Source organism: Neoarius graeffei, chromosome 27, assembly GCF_027579695.1.
Source record: "Neoarius graeffei isolate fNeoGra1 chromosome 27, fNeoGra1.pri, whole genome shotgun sequence".
NCBI lineage: Eukaryota > Metazoa > Chordata > Actinopteri > Siluriformes > Ariidae > Neoarius > Neoarius graeffei.
The window spans coordinates 43,233,340-43,257,579 of NC_083595.1; the positions used below are offsets into that span (position 1 = coordinate 43,233,340).

Below are 24,240 nucleotides of genomic sequence, written 5' to 3' on the forward strand. Positions count from 1 at the left end.
GCACGGAACTGTGAGAGGGATTAACGGGACTCTATTTCAGTGGACCTGCAAGCATTGGAAAAATGGCACTGTGCTTTGCAGTCTCACATCTGCTCTTTGATAACTGATGGCATCCACATTTTATTTTTGTTCCCCTGTCACAGGCTGTGGGACACAGTTAGGGAAGGTAAAAGAACACTCGTTTGTGATACTGATAACAAAAGCATAACTTCCATCACATGTCCACCAGCACTATACAGTAGGATGCTTCCTAGGGGGCCAAGAAATATTGGACAGAGATTTACAATGACAGGAAGGGCACCTGGGCTCATGTGAGGATAGACAGGCAGCTGACATATTTCGTCTGATAGTTCATATAACATCTGAAGTTAACGTTGATGGATGGATAGATGATACATTGGTGCTCTTCAAACAGATCCGTTTTCACATATACAATCCAACAAGTTGGGATTTCGATGCAAACGTTTGCAATACAATTGAATAAATAACAGCTGGTTTATTTTAAAGGGATACTTGTATTAGACCTGACTATGAAGAACAGATTGCTGTGTGAAAGGAAATGCGGAATGACAAAATCCAGATCTGTGTTGCCTTTTGATTGTAAAAAACATTAAAAGAAAAAAAAACCATTGGAGAAGAGACTGAGACATAGAAGACTTGTCAGTATATCACACAATATTAGGACTAATAAGAACTGCTTAGTCGGATAACTAAAAGCATCAGAGTAATGTAGTTTGAATACTGCGAGTCTTAGCACACAAAGCCACATAATAAGTCATCAGACAAATTGGACTTTGCTAAGTATTAGGCTCTTGGATGCTTGTCAATGATGTGTGGTGTGGTTTTCAGTGATGGTGTGAGTAAATTTGTATTATTGCTGTCTTTGGTGGTATGCCACAAGAAATGTCACATCAATGACTCATTCGAGTGCTGCAAGTGTTGTACAGTACTTGTGAAAGTAAGTAAGTGGCCAGACTGGCACAGATATGTAAAGCCAGCATGTATTCCCTCAGCATTTAGAAATGCATGCGCATGGCTCGCCAAGATTATGACTGGACAAACTTTTCCTCCTGGGTCATGTCACCCAACACCATTTGAAACACAAAGCTCACTTCTCAAAGTCATGGTCACAGAGCAACTGGCCTGAAGTAGTTATCTTACTGCAGACTAAAACTGAACCCTAATAAACGTACACATATAATGTGTCATGTGTAAGCCAGGACTCTGAATGCTAGTATTCCGTATACAATATACTGTAGTATATTGTATAGTCGGCTTGTTCTTGGGGATCTTTTTTTTTTATTATTCTATTTTTATGTTGTACAGTGTGTCTTTCTTTTCGCATGTCTGATAACTTGCTGCTGTAACATAATTTCCCAGCTTGAGATCAATAAAGTCAATCAATCTATGATACAATTTCGCCATCTGTTTCACCATCAAGTATATACAAACAATAAAATACCGGTTCTGTTATTGGTGTCATTTCTGCTGAAAAAGTAAAAATGATACCTGAGCAAAATATCAAATTATTTTAACATTTCACAATATGAGATGATTATAAACAAATCTACAGTATTCTGACTCCTTTCAAGCTTAAACTGGACTACTTTTTCTGTTGGCAGATCATTTAGCGTATTAGTTTTCATTTTAATTTCATTTATTTTGAAAAGTTAGCAATAGAATAAAGCAACTTCACGCTTGGAATTATTGCACATCTTAGATATCTTACATTTGATATTTAATAAACTCATATTGTGATATATCAGCTACATTTGGCTATATTGTAGATATTTTTTTAACACTGTTGTGAATATACAATAGTGTACGCAATAAATTGAATGAGGAGCCAGTATGTTCCAGGTTATGTTATATTACAGTTGTTTGGTTTTTATCCCTCGCTGGCCGAAAGGCCCAAAGGGGGATTATGTCGTGGCAATGTCCGTCCGTCCATCCAGGGAAGGGTACTCACCTTCTGAAATCAACTTCTCTCACAGTTTTTGGAGGAATTTCATGAAACTTGACAGGATTCTTTGTTATATGTCGGTAATGCGCATATTGCAATTTCGTTCAATTCAGTCACATTTTACCAAAGTTATGGCCCTTGATTACCAAATTTGTACTTTGACAATTTCATGAGGGTGTGCTTGTCTTCTGAAATCAACTCCTCTCACAATTCTTGGAGGAATTTCACGAAACTTAGCAAAATGCTTTGTTCGATGTTGGTAATATGCATATTACAATTTAGTTCAATTCGGTCGAGTTTTTTCAGAGTTAGGGTCCTTGATTCCCAAACTTGTTCTTTGACAATTTCATGAAAGTGTGCTCATCTTCTGAAATCAACTCTTCTTACAATTTTTGCAGGAATTTTCCAAAACTTTGGAAAAGGCTTTGTCAGTAATGCGCATATTACAATTTCGTTCAATTCGGTCACAATTCACCAGAGTTATGGCCCTTGATTACCAAACTTGTACTTCGACAATTTCATGAGGGTAAGCACTTATAGCATGGATATAGTTGCCAGCGGAGGATATTGTGCTCTCAGAGCACACTTGTTGTTATGTTTCATGGCTAGTTAACTATTTTAAGTCCACAGATCTTGCTGTAGCTAGGGTCTGTTTTGTCATTGCTGAAATTTGAAACGATGGACTGAACACACCAGCGTGTTGGCAAAAAAAGTGCATTTCTCTACTGTATAAACACCTCCTCTGCTTGTGCACATGTTCTATTGCTCAGACTCTAACATGCTGCTTTGAGATGGAGATCGCCTGGTACGTCTGGTGTGGTTTGGTGTACATTGGAATTAATGGGTATTAAATCATTGATAACATACATGATAAATAAGCAAAGCAGTACAGTCCAGGTAAATAAGAGAATTTCAAAAATAACCGATAATGCAGTTCATCCGTTGCAAGTTGATTGCTGAAATAAATACAAGGATTATCTGTATGTGATTTATTTATTTTTAATATATTTAGTCGTGCAAATGAGGCGAGTCTTTGGATGATGATAATCTTGATTGAATTACACTAATGAACCCTCTCCAGAAAAGAGATTTTATGGAAGTTTGTTGAAATATAATTGCTTTGCTGTTTAACTGAGAAAATACCATGTACTTGTACTTAAATATTCTTTTTAAATGTAATTGTAGGTAAAAAATCTAGGTCAGATATTATCTATGTTTTTAGAAATTTCCATTTAAATAGGGTTAGGAATGAAAATTGTATGAGTGTATGAAGTGATCCAAAAACAGAGATTTATGGATCTCATTTATACTTGAGAACAACAATAATAATTACTGAAAATCATTTTGAAAAGCTACATTACATGATGTCAAGGTACTAAGTGGGTGGAGCTTAAAGCAGCCAACAGACCTTGTTTATTTACACTTGGTCATTTCAGAGAATTATCCACATAAAAACGAATGTGCAAATGCACACAGGATGTATTTGAATACACACACATACAAATTATAGATATATCTCGGACGATGAAGTCGCCGTAAGTAAGCAAGTGTAGATCTCATCTCATCTCATTATCTCTAGCCGCTTTATCCTGTTCTACAGGGTCGCAGGCAAGCTGGAGCCTATCCCAGCTGACTACGGGCGAAAGGCGGGGTACACCCTGGACAAGTCGCCAGGTCATCACAGGGCTGACACATAGACACAGACAACCATTCACACTCACATTCACACCTACGGTCAATTTAGAGTCACCAGTTAACCTAACCTGCATGTCTTTGGACTGTGGGGGAAACCGGAGCACCCGGAGGAAACCCACGCGGACACGGGGAGAACATGCAAACTCCACACAGAAAGGCCCTCGCTGGCCCCAGGGCTCGAACCCGGACCTTCTTGCTGTGAGGCGACAGCGCTAACCACTACACCACCGTGCCGCCCATGTTAAAATATAATGACCTTATTAGTATATTAAATGGACATATGGTTGCGCTAACATGGATTTGTCTACAAGTGTAAATGCATGTGCTTAACATCTTATCAGGACATAATCCATATACAATATGCAGGAAATGGCCAGGAGTAAACAGGGTCTTAGATGATATATTTAGAACTGAGTAATGGACACAAACTGTCAAACAAACATGTTTCAGTTGAGGTCTGACTTTTTTTTTTAATTAGAATGTAATAAAAGCCATGTTATAGATGGAGTTTATCCAAAGATCTGCCTACAGGGTACATAAGAATATAAAATAATGGAATATAGTAATGTGTTTTTATACATACAGGAGACTTTTCCCTTCTAGCGGGTTTCATTCATTTGGTTTGATAGCATGCAATATGCTTAGCATATCACTTATTCTACATGCATTACATCACTCTACCCAATGGAGAATGAGCGTTGAATATGGTTTACAATATTTCATGGTTGTCAAGACAACATGACGTCACACGTCAGAGACGTAAAACTTCTGCGTTAGCGAGCGACTGAGAATTTGTAAACAAACATGGCCGCCAGGTTTGCTTTGTTAAATACAGAAGATTGAGAGAATTTTGAAAGAGAAAGACGCATTGAACACCTAAAAGGAATGTATAATAATAATAATAATATTGGCTGGCTTTTTTCATGGTATATCAGATATATTCCATTCAGATAGTCTTCGACTCGTTCAATATCATGCTAGCTGAATGGAATATATCTGATATACCACTCAAAGCCAGCCATCCATTATCTGTAGCCGCTTATCCTGTTCTACAGGGTCGCAGGCAAGCTGGAGCCTATCCCAGCTGACTACGGGCGAAAGGCGGGGTACACCCTGGACAAGTCACCAGGTCATCACAGGGCTGACACAGAGACCAACAACCATTCACACTCACATTCACACCTACGGTCAATTTAGAGTCACCAGTTAACCTAACCTGCATGTCTTTGGACTGTGGGGGAAACCGGAGCACCCGGAGGAAACCCACGCGGACACGGGGAGAACATGCAAACTCCACACAGAAAGGCCCTCATCGGCCACTGGGCTCGAACCCAGAACCTTCTTGCTGTGAGGCGACAGTGCTAACCACTACACCACCGTGCCGCCCCAAAGCCAGCCAATATTATTTAAATACTAAGCATTAATTATTCACTTGTCAAACATCACCCATATGATGAACACTTAATGATGAGGCAGTAACAAACTGAAGACAGACATCTTCTTTACATGATTTTAAAGTTGGGAAAGATGAATATTTAATCACACAGGGCACTACAGGACTTACGGGTCAGTCTGTGTTTACATTACATGTTATTACCTTGCCCTGGATGGAGTCCACCAGGGGGCGAGGTATTGTTTTCGGTGGGGTTTCTTTGTTTCTTTGTTAGCAACATTACGGGAAAATGGCTGGACCAATCTTCATGAAACTTTCAGGATAGATGGGCATTGGTCTCACATAGAACCTCCAACATTTTGAGGGTCATAAGGTCAAGGTCACCAAAAAGGTCAAAATCTTTTTTTTGCGATATCTTCCTTCATATTTATCATGTTTATCTCGTCTCGTCTCGTCTTCTTCCGCTTATCCGTGGCCGGGTCGCGGAGGCAGCAGTCTGAGCATGGAAGCCCAAACTTCCCTTTCCCCAGACACCTCGGCCAGCTCCTCGGGAAGAACACCGAGGCGTTCCCAGGCCAGCCGAGAGACATAGTCCCTCCAGCATGTCCTGGGTCTTCCCCGGGGCCTCCTCCCGGGGGGACATGCCTGGAACACCTCCCCAGGGAGGCGTCCAGGAGGCATCCGAAAAAGATGCCCGAGCCACCTCAGCTGGTTCCTCTCGATGTGGAGGAGCAGCGGCTCTACTCTGAGCTCCTCCCGAGTGACTGTGCTTCTCACCCTATCTCTAAGGGAGCGCCCAGCCACCCTGCGAAGGAAACTTATTTCAGCCACTTGTATCCACGATCTTGTTCTTTCTGTCATTACCCAAAGCTCATGACCATAGGTGAGAGTCGGAACGTAGATCGACCGGTAAATTGAGAGCTTCGCCTTTTGGCTCAGATCATGTCATGTTTATTTCAAACCAAATCCAAAATGTTCATCTTTCAATTCTGCTTCCATTGATATGCTACATGATGGGGTATCTCTCATAATTTTCTTAGCGGTTGGGGGGGTCAAATGTCAGGGGTCAAGGTCACTGGTTTTCAGAGGCTCATAACTGGGAAACGGTTCAAGATAGAGTGATCCTTAATATTATCGACATCCAGGAAGTCATATATGGAATTTCATTTGGCACCATGACCTTTGACCTTGAGTGACCTTGAAAGGTCATACACAGGGTCACGGATTTTCAGAGGCTCATAACTGTGAAACAGTTCAAGATAGACAGATACTTAATATTACTGACCTATAGAAAGTTATATATGGGCTCTCATTTGGCACCATGACCTTTGACCATGAGTGACCCTGAAGGGTCAAATTCAAGGTCATGGGTTTTCAGAGACTCATAACTTTAAAATGATTCATGATGGACAGATGTTTACCATTATCAACATAATATAAGAAGTCCCATATGGGCTTTCAGTTGCCACCATGACCTTTGACCTTGAATGACTTTGAAATGTCAAACTCAAGGTCATGGATTTTCATAGGACTCTAACCTGACAGCTGATGATTGAGAAATATTACCATTATCAACATATAAGTAGTCCCATATGGGCTTTCATTTAGTACCATGAATGTTGACCTTGAGTGACCTTGAAATGTCAAACTGAAGGTCACGGATTCACCTTGTAAGGTGAATAGGCCAGACTGCCGGACGAGGTTTGTTTTGCCTGGCAACACTTGTCTTGTTCAAGTAATCACGTCATCCTGCTGGTGTATCTTCTTTCTTTCTTTCTTTCTTTCTTTCTTTCTTTCTTTCTTTCTTTCTTTCTTTCTTTCTTTCTTTCTTTCTTTCTTTCTATTTAATTTCAATTGCCTTGTTGCACAAGCCTAAACTTGGCCTTTTTTTCTTTTATAATTCAAATCGATTAAAATGTAATAGCCCAGATAATACAACCCCGATTCCAAAAAAGTTGGGACAAAGTACAAATTGTAAATAAAAACGGAATGCAATAATTTACAAATCTCAAAAACTGATATTGTATTCACAATAGAACATAGACAACATATCAAATGTTGAAAGTGAGACATTTTGAAATTTCATGCCAAATATTGGCTCATTTGAAATTTCATGACAGCAACACATCTCAAAAAAGTTGGGACGGGGCAATAAGAGGCTGGAAAAGTTAAAGGTACAAAAAAGGAACAGCTGGAGGACCAAATTGCAACTCATTAGGTCAATTGGCAATAGGTCATTAACATGACTGGGTATAAAAAGAGCATCTTGGAGTGGCAGCGGCTCTCAGAAGTAAAGATGGGAAGAGGATCACCAATCCCCCTAATTCTGCGCCGACAAATAGTGGCGCAATATCAGAAAGGAGTTCGACAGTGTAAAATTGCAAAGAGTTTGAACATATCATCATCTACAGTGCATAATATCATCAAAAGATTCAGAGAATCTGGAAGAATCTCTGTGCGTAAGGGTCAAGGCCGGAAAACCATACTGGGTGCCCGTGATCTTCGGGCCCTTCGACAGCACTGCATCACATACAGGCATGCTTCTGTATTGGAAATCACAAAATGGGCTCAGGAATATTTCCAGAGAACATTATCTGTGAACACAATTCACCGTGCCATCCGCCGTTGCCAGCTAAAACTCTATAGTTTAAAGAAGAAGCCGTATCTAAACATGATCCAGAAGCACAGTCGTCTTCTCTGGGCCAAGGCTCATTTAAAATGGACTGTGGCAAAGTGGAAAACTGTTCTGTGGTCAGACGAATCAAAATTTGAAGTTCTTTATGGAAATCAGAGACGCCGTGTCATTCGGACTAAAGAGGAGAAGGACGATCCAAGTTGTTATCAGCGCTCAGTTCAGAAGCCTGCATCTCTGATGGTATGGGGTTGCATTAGTGCGTGTGGCATGGGCAGCTTACACATCTGGAAAGACACCATCAATGCTGAAAGGTATATCCAGGTTCTAGAGCAACATATGCTCCCATCCAGACGACGTCTCTTTCAGGGAAGACCGTGCATTTTCCAACATGACAATGCCAAACCACATACTGCATCAATTACAGCATCATGGCTGCGTAGAAGAAGGGTCCGGGTACTGAACTGGCCAGCCTGCAGTCCAGATCTTTCACCCATAGAAAACATTTGGTGCATCATAAAACGGAAGATGCGACAAAAAAGACCTAAGACAGTTGAGCAACTAGAATCCTACATTAGACAAGAATGGGTTAACATTCCTATCCCTAAACTTGAGCAACTTGTCTCCTCAGTCCCCAGACGTTTACAGACTGTTGTAAAGAGAAAAGGGGATGTCTCACAGTGGGAAACATAGCCTTGTCCCAACTTTTTTGAGATGTGTTGTTGTCATGAAATTTAAAATCACCTAATTTTTCTCTTTAAATGATACATTTTCTCAGTTTAAACATTTGATATGTCATCTATGTTCTATTCTGAATAAAATATGGAATTTTGAAACTTCCACATCATTGCATTCCGTTTTTATTTACAATTTGTACTTTGTCCCAACTTTTTTGGAATCGGGGTTGTAAACCAGGAAAAGGTTCACAGTGAAAAATAAACACCTCTGATATGTCCAACATATCAAACTCAAAAGCTGTAACTGTGCATTACTGCGACTCTTTTCATAAACACGCTCCTTCAAGAAAGCTTGTATTGAAAGTCTGTTGAGCTTTATGACCCAAGAGTTAAAAACTAAATGCTATTACCTGTTTTTTTAGTCGGTTCGGGCATCCTGCTTTCTTGGTTGAGTGTCCCTTATGGGTTCAGACAAACAGGCTTTGTGGATACCCACTCCCCATTCTCTTTTATTAGATCCCCAACATCACACCCTCCCTCCCTTCCTCCATCCCTCTTTCACTGACCTGCAATCTAGACCCGGCCCTTTCCTCCATCTTTCTCTCTTCAACAGTGAGATAATGAGCACATACCTCTATTCAAAAGCCCACCCCCATCCGTCCACTGCCACGAGGAGGATCGTATTTTTGGCTACTCTTTGTCCACCTCCTCTAGCTGACAGGAGCAGAAAGGCTGAGGTTAGATGAAGGTTAAGAGATGAATGAAAGGAGCAGAGAGAACAACTGTAAAAGCAAACCGAGCTTAAATTTAGTTTCCGACGTTATGAAAGACCTTGTATGTTTACGGCCCGACACACTCCATTCATGGGAAAGCACACACGATTAAGACTTTGGATTGGTTTCTAAATGTACTTCTGATGTTTATGCTTCAGTTTTGTTGAAATTAAATGGTGAATTCTCAGGAAAAAAATGGGTACTCATTTTTAAACCTTTTCTCCTAAAAGTATCTAAAGCTCTGATGATGCACCGTAACTCATTTTTAACACTACATTTATGTTTTCAGGTCCAAGATACCAAACGAATCATAGCTGAGAGCTGACAAAATACATACCTACTCATAAGAGTATCACCACAGTTACAGTTTATAATACAGTTTAATGGGGATTTTTTTCTAAGTGCATACATTGGTACTAACGTATTCAATTTTTGTGCATTGAAATATAATGAATAGTTTTATCCAAATATTATAAACTTTTGTGTTACATTGCCCTGCACATTTTGATTAGGATTTTGGATAAAATCAGGTGTAGATTCAGCTTTATTCACAGTTTCTGTAAGAATTCTAGCTGTATATCAAGAGTACACACACACACACACACACACACTAAGCTCTCAGTGTTGTCCTGTACAAGGTTTACAAGAGTTTATCTACAGGATATATTTTGTTTGAGCAACGTTAATCTATTTTCATTTATATGTCTACACTAATCAGGTTTAAATGCACCACTGAGATAAAATGTTCTAATTATAGAATGAGAAGTCATTAAGTCGAATATGTATGATGATGTAAATTCTTCTTAGAAAACAGATTTTTTTAAAGCCCTTTTCTGTAAAGCAGACTTCTCTGTACAGCAGTTCATCTTACACTCCTGCCCCATGACACACATGCCTGGGGCTACTGACAAATGACACTGTGCATCAATCTCCTTTTCCAAGCATTTCCAAGCATTTCACCATCACTCCATACCTTCCCTTGACTCTGATGTACCACCCTGTCAGCACTTGGTCAGTGTTGAAGCATACATACAGCATGGACTAGCTACAGGATCATGCCAAGATTAGACCAGAACAGCCAATACAGGTGGTAGATTTTTCTTGCTGCTCTATAAATATCACGAGTCTGATGTCATACCAAAATATTGCCAATGATTGCTCCATCCATTATCTATACCGCATATCAGTCAGAGTTGTGGAAGAAGCTGGAGCCAATCCCAGCTGATTTTGGGTGAGAAGCAGAGTACTGTACACCCTATGCAGGTCGCCAATCAACCATTCACACTCACATTCATATCTATGGGCAATTTAGACTAGCCAGTGAACTAATCTGCATGTCTTTGGACTATGGGGAGAAACCAAACTATATTTTCAGCAAGATGCAGTGATTCGAAACCAAAAATATTTCCCTTGAGGGTTAAAGTCAGCCAAGGTACTTTTCAATGTGTAATAAATTACGTGTGCAAGGGAGCAGAAGGCGATACAGAAGGTGGATTCTCATGGGGTGTTTGTCATAAATCTCCTCCACAGCAACTTCTACAAAACCTCAAGGCATGTTGAGCAACATGACCTTCAGGAATAAAATCTTGGTCAAACAAATAATACAAGACAACAAGCACGTACTACAAGGCTTAGCTCATTGTCATGAACACGAATGCCAACATATCTGCCCTCTACTGCCATCTAGTGGTCACACACTACATAGACAGCAGAGGAACGTTGATTAATGTTAGTTACCGTTACTGTCTGCGTAACTGCATGTGTTGCTCATTGAGTTTCCAGGCCCGTTGATCAAGTCCACTGTTTCTCAGTCCTCCTCCTGGAGTCCTCCTGTCCTGGATTTCTTATCCTCTATCCTTGCTCCAAACACACCTGATTGAAATTAAGGTGATTAACATGTTCTTGGTTAAATCAAGTGTGCTCAGCTAAACAAAAGTGCCACTGATGAGTTTACTCAGGTAGGTAGGTAGAGCGGGGGGGGCCAGGAGCAGGATTGAGAATCAGTGATATATATAATTTACCAGCTGGGAGGTCCGTATCGTGAAATACCGTGACCGAGGCCTCTGGGCCGAGGTCAGTATTTTCAAGGCCGAGGTCACAGTATTTCACGATACGGACTGACCTTAAGCTGCTAAATAATATGTTTATTTTTTTCTTTACCAAATTCTAACAGAAAATGAGGGCGCCCGAAAGGGAAACCGTATTTAGAACAAACCTGCTACAAGCTCGTCAAAAACCTGTTTGACAAGCTACGTCAGCTCGGAATTTTCCAAAAATAAAACTCGCTTTTGCTGTGAACACTGTCGTTATCGCTATCCATGCTGTTAAATTAATGCTATTATACTGAGAAATGCGAAAATAAATGTTGACAAAAAAATTGCTGCTATGTTTGTTGTTGTTGTGAACGAGCGAGTGACCAAAGGTCCGTAACCGGTGTCCGGATCGTGGGATTCCGGATCGCTCACAAGCCAATCAGAAAGCACGATTTGATGGAAACCGGACTGCGAAAAAAATAAAATGTAATATTATATGGAAACAAGAAACTGGGAAATATACCACTTGTATTTTTAATATGTGCTACATTGCGACAGCATTGTGGTGCAGTGGTTAGCACTGTCGCCTCACAGCAAGAAGGTTCTGGGTTCAAACCTCATGGCTGATGGGGATCTTTCTGTGTGAAGTTTGCATGTTTTCCCCTTTGTGGGTTTCTACCAGGTGCTCTGGTTTTCCTCACAATCCAAAGACATGCAGTTAGGTTAATTGGCCACTCTAAATTTCCTATAGGTGTGAATATCTGAGCCGTGGTCAGACATGAGTAGCATAGCGGCTGTCAGCAACTCAGCCATGTTGAGCTGCGTCCTTTGTATTCAGCTATTCAGTTGCAAGAAACGATACAAGAAACTTCAACTTCAAACTATCTCTTCACCATGAAAAGATAAACTTCATATTTTGGCACAACTGTATTATTATAAATTAACAGACTAGAGGCTTAGTAAGAGCTTAAAGTGAATTGAGATGTTATCCAGAGCTCACAGTGCCATCAGATAGGGTTATACACAGAGCCTCCTGGCCCTCATTAGAGCCTCAAGAGTCTCCTGCCTTCCCTATCTTTATCATACCTCTAACTGTTGTCTTTTTTACTTTAGCGTTTGAAAGAAAGAATGCTTTGAAGGGACACTTTATAGCACAATATTCCATGATGATGCACAAAACTAAACTAGAGATTGACTGTTTACTGTGTATTTTTTTTAACAGTAATCCCACTTCTGCCCACTCCTGAAGGAATCCTGACCAGTCCTGCACTGATTATACACCTGCCTGTTGTATTTTCTGAACATCTTAGTTAGTTAATGTTTTTTTTTTTTTTGAGTTGTATGTTGGGGTGGGGGGGGCGGCACAGTGGTGTAGTGGTTAGCGCTGTCGCCTCACAGCAAGAAGGTCTGGGTTCGAGCCCCGTGGCCAGCGAGGGTCTTTCTGTGCGGAGTTTGCATGTTCTCCCCGTGTCCACGTGGGTTTCCTCCGGGTGCTCCGGTTTCCCCCACAGTCCAAAGACATGCAGGTTAGGTTAACTGGTGACTCTAAATTGACCGTAGGTGTGAATGTGAGTGTGAATGGTTGTCTGTGTCTATGTGTCAGCCCTGTGATGACCTGGCGACTTGTCCAGGGTGTACCCTGCCTTTCGCCCATAGTCAGCTGGGATAGGCTCCAGCTTGCCTGCGACCCTGTAGAAGGATAAAGCGGCTAGAGATGATGAGATGAGATGTTGGGGTGAGGGGGCATGCTCAGCAGACAAGAACATCCATCCATTATCTGTAGCCGCTTATCCTGTTCTACAGGGTCGCAGGCAAGCTGGAACCTATCCCAGCTGACTATATACACCCTGGACAAGTCGCCAGGTTATCACAGGGCTGACACAGAGACAAACAACCATTCACACCTACGGTCAGTTTAGAGCCACCAATTAGCATGTCTTTGGACTGTGAGGGAAACCGGAGCACCCGGAGGAAACCCACGCAGACACGGGAAGAACATGCAAACTCCACACAGAAAGGCCCTCGCCAGCCGCTGGGCTCAAAACCAGGAACTTCTTGTTGTGAGGCGACAGTGCTAACCACTACACCACCGTGCCGCCCCCCAGACAAGAACAGAATTAACAAATTAATCAAGAAGGCTGGTTCCATCATAGGTCTCAAACTTGACCAAGTCCAGCAGGTGGCAGAGCGGAGAGTTTTGTCAAAACTGAACTCAGTTCTTGATCATCACACTCACCCTCTCCATGCCCTTGGGGCCTTCCAACACAGCTCTTTCAGTCACAGGTTCATCCTTCTAAACTGTAGGACTGAGGAAGTCTTTCCTGCCGACTGCTATCAGACTGTTTAATGTGCAATAACTGCTTCTGTCCTTTTATCCACATGCGCTTAGCTTTCGTTTTTAAACCCTCTATTTATTTATTTATTTATTTATTTATTTATTTATTAAATTTTGCCATTGTTTTAGACTTAGATATACTGCCAGCACTTTTATGCTCATTGTCGATCCACTTTTTTTAGCAATATGTTTGTTTACACAATATGGACTCTGTCAGTAATATGCATGTGTTTATGTAATATGGACTCTGTGTGCGCGTGTGGGACTGATTGTTAAAGTGTTTGTGTCTTTGTTGCTGTAACAATCTAATTTCCTGCAAAGGATCATTAAAGTTTATCTTATCTTATCTTTATGGGACGGCCTTGGGCTGAGGTGCCCTTGAGCGAGGCACCTGACTCCCAACTGCTCCCCGGGTGCTGTTAGCATGGCTGCCCACTGCTCTGGGTATGTGCGTGTGCTCATTGCTCACGTGTGTGTGTTCACTGCTTCAGATGGGTTAAATGCAGAGAGGAATTCCACAAGTGTGTGATGAATAAAGTTGTTCTTTCTTTCTTATTTATTGAAATCTAAACAAAGCAGGGTTGACAAGCAGCTACAGATAATGGATGGATGGAAAAAAGCAGTCAGATAAACCACCATGACCCTGAATAAAACGGTTACTGAGAATGAATAAAAGTAGGAAATGCTTTTATGGGCAACCAGTACACAATCTGTCCATCCATTATCTGTAGCCACTTATCCTGTTCTACAGGGTAGCAGGCAAGCTGGAGCCTATCCCAGCTGACTACGGGCGAAAGGCGGGGTACACCCTGGACAAGTCGCCAGGTCATCACAGGGCTGACACATAGACACAGACAACCATTCACACTCACATTCACACCTACGGTCAATTTAGAGTCACCAGTTAACCTAACCTGCATGTCTTTGGACTGTGGGGGAAACCGGAGCACCCGGAGGAAACCCACGGGGACATGGGGAGAACATGCAAACTCCACACAGAAAGACCCTCGCCGGCTGCTGGGCTCGAACCCAGAACCTTCTTTTAAAGATTTTTTGGGGGGGGGCTTTTTCACCTTTATTAGATAGGACAGTGTAGAGACAGGACAGGAAATGATTGGGAGAGAGAGATGGGGAGGGATCGGGAAATGACCTCGGGTCGGAATCGAACCCAGGTCCCCGGATTTATGGTATGGCGCCTTAGCCACCTGAGCTACAATGCCCCACCCAGAACCTTCTTGCTGTGAGGCGACAGTGCTAACCACTACACCACCGCAGTACACACTCATGTTATTGAATATGGCTTTAAAGTGCATCTCATCTCATCTCATCTCATTATCTCTAGCCGCTTTATCCTTCTACAGGGTCGCAGGCAAGCTGGAGCCTATCCCAGCTGACTACGGGCGAAAGGCGGGGTACACCCTGGACAAGTCGCCAGGTCATCACAGGGCTGACACATAGACACAGACAACCATTCACACTCACATTCACACCTACGGTCAATTTAGAGTCACCAGTTAACCTAACCTGCATGTCTTTGGACTGTGGGGGAAACCGGAGCACCCGCAGGAAACCCACGCGGACACGGGGAGAACATGCAAACTCCGCACAGAAAGGCCCTCGCCAGCTACAGGGCTCGAACCCGGACCTTCTTGCTGTGAGGCGACCGTGCTAACCACTACACCACGGTGCCGCCCTACGTTATCATGTAATTATTAAAATGGTTAACAGATGTATCGTAGGAGGGTGTAGCAACACCAATCATGATGGGATTAGTACTCATCGTTTCCCAAAAGACCGGACAATGAGAGAGAAATGGGAGCGCTTGGTCTACACAGGCTGTGCACTGAAACCGTGCAAAGCTCCCGCAGCCTGCTGGCGCTTCCGCAGGTGACGTCATGAATCTGGCTCCAGACTCCCTTGGGATTTTTCCAGATGCGTTTTGTTATTTTAATTTTTTCTGCTGTAGACAGATGGCCTTGTGCAAAATTACCCTTCTGGATGAGTGTGTAAAAGGACATTCTTTCATATTTAAAAAAAAAAAGAAATTGGTCCAGGATAGGCACTTTAAAACTACAAGAGAATGCAAAATAGTGAATTCTGTACAGATTAAAAACAACATATTAAATGCTCATTGTATGCTAGAATGCCCATTTATTATTATTATTATTATTATTATTATTATTATTATTATTTTGTAACTTTTCTCAACTCTGTCATTTTCATTGAAATTCGACTGTATAGTCTGATACACGGTTTATAGATTATTAATTAATTCGTTCATTCGTTCGAGCTTTTATCAATGCTTTTATTTTGGAAAAAACAACACTTTTTTTTAAACGTACCCGGAAGAATATTGCGCGATATTTATTTCCCACCTGTATTTGTATAAAGCCCGCCTTCTGGCCCGGAATTAACCAATAGTTCACAACCATACAAATATAGCATCCAATCCATGGACTCGCTCAGGAGGCGGGGTTTAGTCAGAATACGGGTAGGAAGACAAATAAGGCTAATTGGAGCAGTGGGTGAATTTTTCGGACACGTTTGTTGTTGCATCAGATACCGGGGACAGAAAAAAATGGCAGGAGACCAAGGTAAGAGTTGTTCCATCTCTAATTAGCGCTTTAACGATGTTGGGGGAAAAAAAGTATTAGAGGTGACGTTAACGCTGTAAATAAGTAAGGTTTGTGCTGTAGGAGATTGATGTTTCCAGATGTTAGAAAGGTTCTATCTGATTTCATTTTCACCTTACACAGCTGGAGAACACTGACACATGCATATACATGTATAATATGCATACACACATATGTGTCTGGGGTGAACGGGAGTGCAGTCATGCGAGTAGAGGAGGGGGTTTAGCACACACCCTTGTGGTGTTCCAGTGTTGATGGTGAGACTCAAGGAGACATGAGGACCAAGTCTCACCATCTGTGGGCGGTTGTTAAGAAAGTCCTTGATCCACAAACATAGTTTGTTGCCGAGGCCCAGGTCCAACAGTTTGCCCTCCAGTCTGATGGGTACAATGGGATTGAACACAGAGCTGTCATCAACAAAAAGCATTCTTACCCATGTCTCCTGCTCCAGGTGGGTCAGTGCAGTGTGGAGAAGAAGAAGAAACCTTTATTTGTCACATGCACACTTCAAGCCCAGTGAAATTCATCCTCTGCATTTAACCCATCTGAAGCAGTGAACACTCACACCCAGAGCAGTGGGCAGCCACACCAGAGCGCCCGGGGAGCAGTCAGGGGTTCGGTACCTCGCTCAAGGGCACCTCAGCCCAAGGCTGCCCCACATTAACCTAACTGCATGTCTTTGAACTGTAGGGGAAACCAGAGCACCCGGAGGAAACCCATGCAGACACGGGGAGAACATGTAAACTCCGCACAGAAAGGCCCCTGCCGGCCGCTGGGCTCGAACCCAGAACCTTCTTGCTGTGAGGCGACCGTGCTGACCACTACACCACCGTGCTGCCCAGGGTGTGCGTTGGCTGGGAATCTAACCCGGGTCGACTGCTTGGTGCGGTGGTGGTTGGGTTTATAGCATCCTTTGTGGATCTGTTTGGCCTATATGCATACTGGTGCTGATCTAAAGTAGGGGAGGGGTGGTTTTGATAGACCGCAGAACTAGTTTTTCGAAGCACTTGGGTATCCTGGGTGTGAGTGTGACTGGTCTGTAGTCATTGAGGGAGTTGATGTTGGTCTGTTTGGGCACTGGGATGACCATAGCAGGTTTCAGACAGGCTGGTGCCAGGGAGAGGTTAAAGATTTTGGTGAAAACCTTTGCAAGCTAATGAACGCCGTCCCTGAGCACCCTACCTGGGAACCAATCCGGACCTGCTGCATTCTTGGCTCTGTTTATTTTGGTGATTATTGGAATGTACACAGTCCAGTGTGTGATGTATTTTCTCTTTCCTTTTGCTGACTCTCAGCTCAAATGATAGCTCCGTACAAGTGCACTATAAGTTGTGGGTTCTTCTGACACCACTTCAGTCTTGCACATAACCCTTGTTTTGAGAGCAGTAGGACGGATCTGCGACTAAATCCAGGGTTAGTGTGGACCATCCTATCCATATGTGCTTTCTGAACATCCCATTCCAGAGAGTCCATATTCAGCTCCTTTTTACTCTTATAATAACCTCCATTCTTCTGGGAGGGCTTTCCACTATATTTTGAAGCGTCTCTGTGGGGATTTGTGTTCATTCAGCAATCAGATCGTTAATGAGATCAGGAGCTGGTGTTGGGTGAGGGTGCTGTTGATGTTCTGGTTCATCCTGAAGGTGTTCAGTGGGATTGAGGTCAGAATTCTGTGCAGCAACATTTTGGGGAACATATGGTTGTGATGGCCAGGTGTCCACATACATTTGGCCACATGTCTTGGAGATGCATTTTGATCCTGATCACTTGAATTTGTGACCAGCGGTTCATAAGGTTTGTACGTTCATACTGTGATCAGATGATGAACTGTGTCAGGGGGTGAACCGAAAGATTAGATCATGTCATGGTTTCTCAAGGCACATTTGAGACACATGATATAATGCCAGGTGTAAACGGATATCTGTCTGATTGTGAAATTTATAGCTGAAGGATGTAAATAAATCTGTGTTGCATTACCCTGGTGAAAATCTTTCAAGGATCCGTAAAGTTCTTTGTGAGGGTCTTTAAGGAGCCTGTTGAGGATTTCAACAAAGATCCTCAAAAGATCTTCAAGGATCTTTAAAATTCTTGGCAAGATCTTCAAGGCTCTACAAAAATCTTTTAACTTCTTGCCAAGCTCTTCAAGGATCTTCAGTTTTCTTGCCAAGATCTTCAAAGTTCTTTTCAAGATCTTCAAGGATCTTTAAAACTCTTGGCAAGATCTTCAAGGATCTTTCATATTCTTGACAAGGTCTACAAGAAACTTGTAAAATCAAAACCATATTTAATTCCAAACAAAACAATTCTTTATTGATACTATCATAACATACCATATCATGAACACAAAGTTATGTTAAACATTCAGGAAGAAGCAAACAGACTGATGAGGATATTATGTTGCCACCTGTTTGCTTCTTCCTGAATGTTTAACATACAGTAACTTTGTGTTCACGATAGCATCAATAAAGAATTGTTTTTTGTTTGGAATTGAATATGGTTTTGGTTTTATAGGTTTCTTGTAGATCTTGTCAAGAATAGGAAAGATCCTTGAAGATCTTGCCAAGAGTTTTAAAGATCCTTGAAAATCTTTTGAGGATCTTTGTTGAGATCCTCAATGGAGCACTTGCATGTGACGTCACAGCCGATCCAGATTGTGACAGACGCCATCTTGTCGGTCAAACGCCATATTTCCGCCTTCTACTTCTGGTTCTGCTTTTACTTCTACCTTTTCTTCTGGAAAACCCTACTGTATACAATTCTACTACAGCGGCTGCGGCTACAAGCTCTCCCTACCTGTGCACGTTTTTTATGTTTTTTGTGTGTATTTTTGTGTGTTGTTCGTCTGTACCGGACTTCAATATCCACTACAACTGTATGGACTTACTGGACATGGGTTTCCAGCAGAAAATGACAGTTTGTAGCGATTTCCATCGCATGCACAACATTCCGGACGAGAAAAAAAAAAATTCCGGACGAGATAGCGAGACCAGCGGGGTCTCCGTGGATTGTTATCGGAAGCAAAGCGAAGGAAGCGGCGCCGGGAGCGGAAGCAAAAATGAGGCTGCAGGCAGAGCCGGCCTGTTGACTAAGCTCAGAAAACAGCCACTCAAACCTCCACTGCTAAGCCTCTACCTCTCCAACGCCAGATCCATGGTAAACAAAACGGACGATTTGGAATTACAGCTGGAATTACCTTATTCTATTCTATAATCGGCTGGTCAGTGCTATACTCAATACTTAAGTGACTTACCCGTCCAATGAGGATTCTTGTTTACAAGATGCCATATCTGAGTCGCTGACAAATCCTGAATTTCTGTAAAGATAACTGTCCAGAGATTTATAGGCACGCAGTGCTTCACCACTGAACAGCGAGGGAAAGTTGATGAGGTAATTATACACGTCTGGGTATTCCGCTGGCAGTTCAAAATCCGGTCGTGAAAACTCCGTCCGGTAAGCCATAAGGGTCACTAATCTGTAGATCGTTTATTTTAGACATATATCTAGTTATCTGTTCATTAGAAAAATGAGCCGTGTAGTCCGTCGGTTGAAATTGATCCATTCTGTACACAAGTACAGCAGTATTCAGCGGTGTTTTTTACCGACAAGATGGTGGCTGTGTACTTTCCGGTCACGTGACTGCAAGATCTCTATAGGATCCTCAAAGACCCTCACAAAGAACTTTACCGATCCTTGAAGATCCTTGAAAGATTTTCACCAGGGTTAAGTTTGAGAACATCTAGTTTCAGCTCCTTTACAATCCTCGTGTTAAAAACCAAAATATGAAAAATGAATATGATTGTCCATTTTTTTTAAATAAAAAAGTGAATTGCTTTGACTAATTTATCCTGACACAGAAATTGTAAATGAATGTGTGTGCATTCGTATGTCGTCCACATGGAGACTCATGACATCATGTCCTCATGTCCTGACAGCATATCAGCAGTGTGTTGGTGTTTCAGATCGTTCATCATTGTGCTCTGTGGCACTGTTTGGATCCAGTGTTGAAGCCAATGAGCCTTTTTTTTCCTCTGTGTGTGTGTGTGTGTGTGTGTGTGTGTGTGTGTTGTGTGTGATCCTCTTGTCTTCTCAGCCTTTGATTATGGCTTCTTACTGCGCATAAGAGAGGACGGCCGCAGGGCCGAGGCTCTGAACGAGTACCTGAGCAGCCGCAGTTACCTGGCAGGCTACGGGCCCTCACAGGTGGACACAGATGCATTCATGCTTTTTCGTGGTTCACCTCCTTCGTCGCAGCACGTGCACACTCTGCGCTGGTACAGGCACATAGCCACGCTACAGCCTCGAACCGACGGCCAGGCCTCGGATGCCAGTGAGTAGAGAGAAAGGGACAGACAGAGAGAGAGAGAGTCGTGCATGTGTACGTAGTGTGTAGGAGCCAGCAGGATGTGATTGGTGTATCAGTGTTGGTCTGGGTGAGGTAGAGCTTAGAAGGATGTTCTGGTGGTCCAGGTCTTGATTATGAGCTTCCTGAGATGATGTAACACATGATGATACTTGCGAACTTGTGATTGTCAGTTTGAGCTTTTGCTGCTTTGTTTCCTGTTTGCAGTTCAGCATCCTGTTTGTTCCATCTGTCACCTTTGTGTATATATATTTTTTTCTTTTCTCCCCTGCCCATGCAAACATGCAATCCTGTAATCACAATGTCCTGGTCACACAACTGTACCCCGTAACCGTGCACATTTATTAAAATGCACATGAATGAAGCTCATTAATCCCCAATGTGTTTTGTCTTTCAGCAAAGGGAAAGAGAGTGCAGCCTCCCTGGTCTCCACCAGATGGAACTGAACTCCCAAATCTTAAACTTTACAACAGCCTGACTCGGACCAAGGTGCACGTTTATTTCTATTACACGCGCTCTAAGAAAATAAAGTACATTATTGTATCTTTAGAGGTACAGTGGCTTATCACTGAGGCGGTACCCTTTAAGGTACTTATTTGTACCCTTTATATACTGCTCGGGAACATTTATATGTACATTTTTGGCCTGAAAAAGGAGCATGTAGTTACCTTGAGGTCCAGTAATGATCCCTACGGGGTACATGAGTGTAGATTGGACCTTGGGGGACAGAAATGGACTCCTACTGTAACCCTATTTCTGGCAGTGCAGTTAACCCATAACTCCTTTATTTCTCAGAGATATTCCAGTTGTACCATTGGCTCGGTGAGTAAAGGCCAATTTATGCTGACAACCCAGTCCTCGCAGATGGCATCTGCGAAGCGCCCCCCCCCCCTTCGCAGACACTCTGCGCGCACCTCCCAAAAATTGTGACCACCACAGACAGCGTCGCAGACAAGAGGGCTCTGATTGGTCCACTCTACATCCGCTGTACACGCACTTCCGCTTCCCTACTTTCCCGGTTTGTTTTGTTTTCACGACCGCCATTTTTAAAAACACGAGCGAAGATGGAGCAGCACGAAGAGCGGTTGATCGAGGAAGTGAGGAAGTACGTACATCTATACGACTCCAGTTCTAGTCATTATAAGTAACCGGAGGATAAACACTCCACTAACCACACCCACCAACTACTCCTAGCGATTTCGCGACTTCGCGCCCCCTTGCGTCGTGGCGGTGAATAACATCGCGCACGCCTATTACTCCCCGCTCAACGATAAATTACAACTGTCTGCGAAAAGCTATCTGCAAAAGCCTTGTCGCAAGAGCATGCAGAGGCCTTAAGACAGCGTTTTAAGGCCACTGTTGAAGAAACATAAGACTTCCAGAATAAAGTCGTAATATTTTGTGAACAAAAAGTCTCAGTATTTTGAGAATAATGTAATATTTTGAGGAAAAAGCTGTAATATTGTTATAAGGGAAAAAACCCCACCAAATTTTGAGAAGAAAGTCATAATAAAGAGAAATATATTAATTTACAAGTAAATGAGCACTTCATTTTCTGGTGCATCCATTCCCCATAACATTAAAACTAGATTTATAATTTTGCTTCATATTCATCTACACGGCACACAAATATTAACCATCCAGTAGCTTTCAAAGTGACCACTGACTGGGATTTCTTCACAAAATAAACAACTTCACCAAATCCTCATCGCCCCTTGTTTTAAACCACAAACGTTATATGTACCATTTTGTCATAGTATTATGAATTTATTCTCAAATTAATGATTTTTTTTTTCTTGGAATATGACCTTTTGAAAATCTTGTATTTTTTTAAATAGTGTTCCTAAAACACTGGTAGATTAGGGCTGAACACCATGGACCAAAAAAAAAAAAAATTGTAATTATTGCTGCACTTCATAATGAGGGTCTGCTGTGGATTATAGAAATTTTCTCAGGTTTTTTTTTTTTTTTTTTGCTTATCTCCATCGCATGATTTGTCAAAATGGCCACAAACAATTAATTGTTCCATCACACACTTGAATGGTCGTTCAAGGATTCCTTGGATGCTTCCTAGAAGAGTTTTACATGAACCCATCTATGATGTACTCTTGTAGTTTTCCATATGGAACTTTTACGGATTCTCTGCAAGACAGTGAACTTTTTTTTTTTTTCCTTATAAAAAGTACAGGGTGTTTTCAAAAAATGTGATATTATTATTTGAGATGTAAATATCCCAGAAACTATATAGTCTAGGCAAATGAAACTGACGGGGCTTAATGTTGAGCGATATAAGATTTATTCCTCAAAATCTGAATGAGAAATTCAAAGGTATGTGGATTCCATGAACAATTTCACAAATTTTCAATATGCGCACTGCCTGAGACACGACACACAGACAGCCTTCCTCTTTGAACTTTTGGCCCTTTTCCACTACCCTTTTTCAGCTCACTTCAGCTCGCTTCAGCTCACTTCAGCCCGACACGGCTCGCGTTTCGACTACCAAAAACCAGCACGATTCAGCTCGCTTCAGCCCTGCTTAGCCCCTAAAACTCGCACCGTTTTGGAGTAGGGCTGAAGCGAGCCAAACCGTGCCGAGTGAGGCTGGGGGCGTGAGCAGACACTCCCCTGTGCACTGATTGGTGAGGAGGAGTGTCTTCACATGCCCACACACGCCCCGCGAGCACGCTGGGATCTGTAAACACCGTAAACCCGGAAGGAGAAGAATTACGAATTACGATAATTTCTGAAGCCTTATGCGCCTCGCCTCATCTATACGCTCTTGCCAGTATCTGTCCGCGTTGTCGGTGACAACAAGCCACAGCACCAAGACCAGCAACACTAACGACTCCATGTCCTCCATGTTTATTGTTTACTATTCGGGTCGTGAGACTACCGCTTAAAAACTCACTGATGTCACTGTTTGCGCTGCTTAACGACATCACCTGACGTCCACCCACTTTCGCTAACTCCACCCAATGTGTCCACCCACTTCCAGCCAGCACGGTTCAGCGCGGTTGTAGTCGAAATGCAACTCCAACAGCCCCGCTCAGCCCGACTCAGCACGGCACGGCTCAGCCCGACTCAGCCGCGTTTGTAGTGGAAAAGCGGCATTTTTGTGCCGTGTCCAAATCTGCATTGCAGTCGGTGCATTTTTAGAGAATTCATGCTGCCCAGTCTTGTTCGACTGTGTTCGAGCGTACTCTAACACACACAACGCCTTTTCTTTTCCAGTGAATGGTGTTTCTGTACCTAAAAACATAAAAACCCATAAAATTTTGACTTGTTTTCACACATGCTGTTAAAGTTTGAGGTCAATTGAACGAGAATTGGCAAAGTTATTCGATATCAAAATTTTTTTTGAAACACCCTGTATATTGTTTATTGTGGTTATATCACATGCCATTGTATATGTAAAAATCTAGATGTAGTCATTTTTCCATCTGGAGTTAAAAGTCCTGAAAATGATCAATATGCATGAATATTACACAACAGATTTGTGATCTTAATTTGTTCTTTTGCCATAATAGTGTTTTCAGAATAATATATTTTTTAAAATTTTTTTCGTGGTCCGGTTTCCATCAAATCGTGCACTCTGATTGGCTCGCGAGCGGTCCGGAATCCTACGATCCAGACCCCGGTTACGGACCTTTGGCGACTTGCTCGTTCACAACAACAAACAATATAGCAGCAGTTTTTTGTCGACATTTTTGTCGCCTAGATCAGGGAAGTGATTTAGATCAAGTTTT

General features: G+C 42.3%; 2 protein-coding genes across 3 annotated transcripts in view; one reads left to right on the forward strand and one right to left on the reverse strand.

Annotated features, from left to right (window-relative positions):
- The window catches only part of mybpc3 (myosin binding protein C3), a 96,915-nt gene extending 88,030 nt beyond the window's left edge, over positions 1-8,885 (reverse strand). Inside the window, exon 1 of the mRNA XM_060911635.1 lies at positions 8,771-8,885. Coding sequence (XP_060767618.1) covers positions 8,771-8,795 — 25 coding nt within the window. The 5' untranslated portion in view covers positions 8,796-8,885. The remainder of the gene's footprint in view (positions 1-8,770) is intronic.
- Positions 8,886-16,013: 7,128 nt separating this feature from the next.
- Positions 16,014-24,240, forward strand: part of cars1 (cysteinyl-tRNA synthetase 1) — a 53,052-nt gene continuing 44,825 nt past the window's right edge. The window contains exons 1-3 of one of the 2 annotated variants that reach the window (XM_060912038.1): positions 16,033-16,095; positions 20,225-20,461; positions 20,892-20,983. In XM_060912038.1, coding sequence (XP_060768021.1) covers positions 16,080-16,095; positions 20,225-20,461; positions 20,892-20,983 — 345 coding nt within the window. In that variant the 5' untranslated portion in view covers positions 16,033-16,079. Of the gene's footprint in view, positions 16,096-20,224; positions 20,462-20,891; positions 20,984-24,240 lie in introns of both variants that reach the window. The other variant, XM_060912039.1, reaches the window with a different exon arrangement.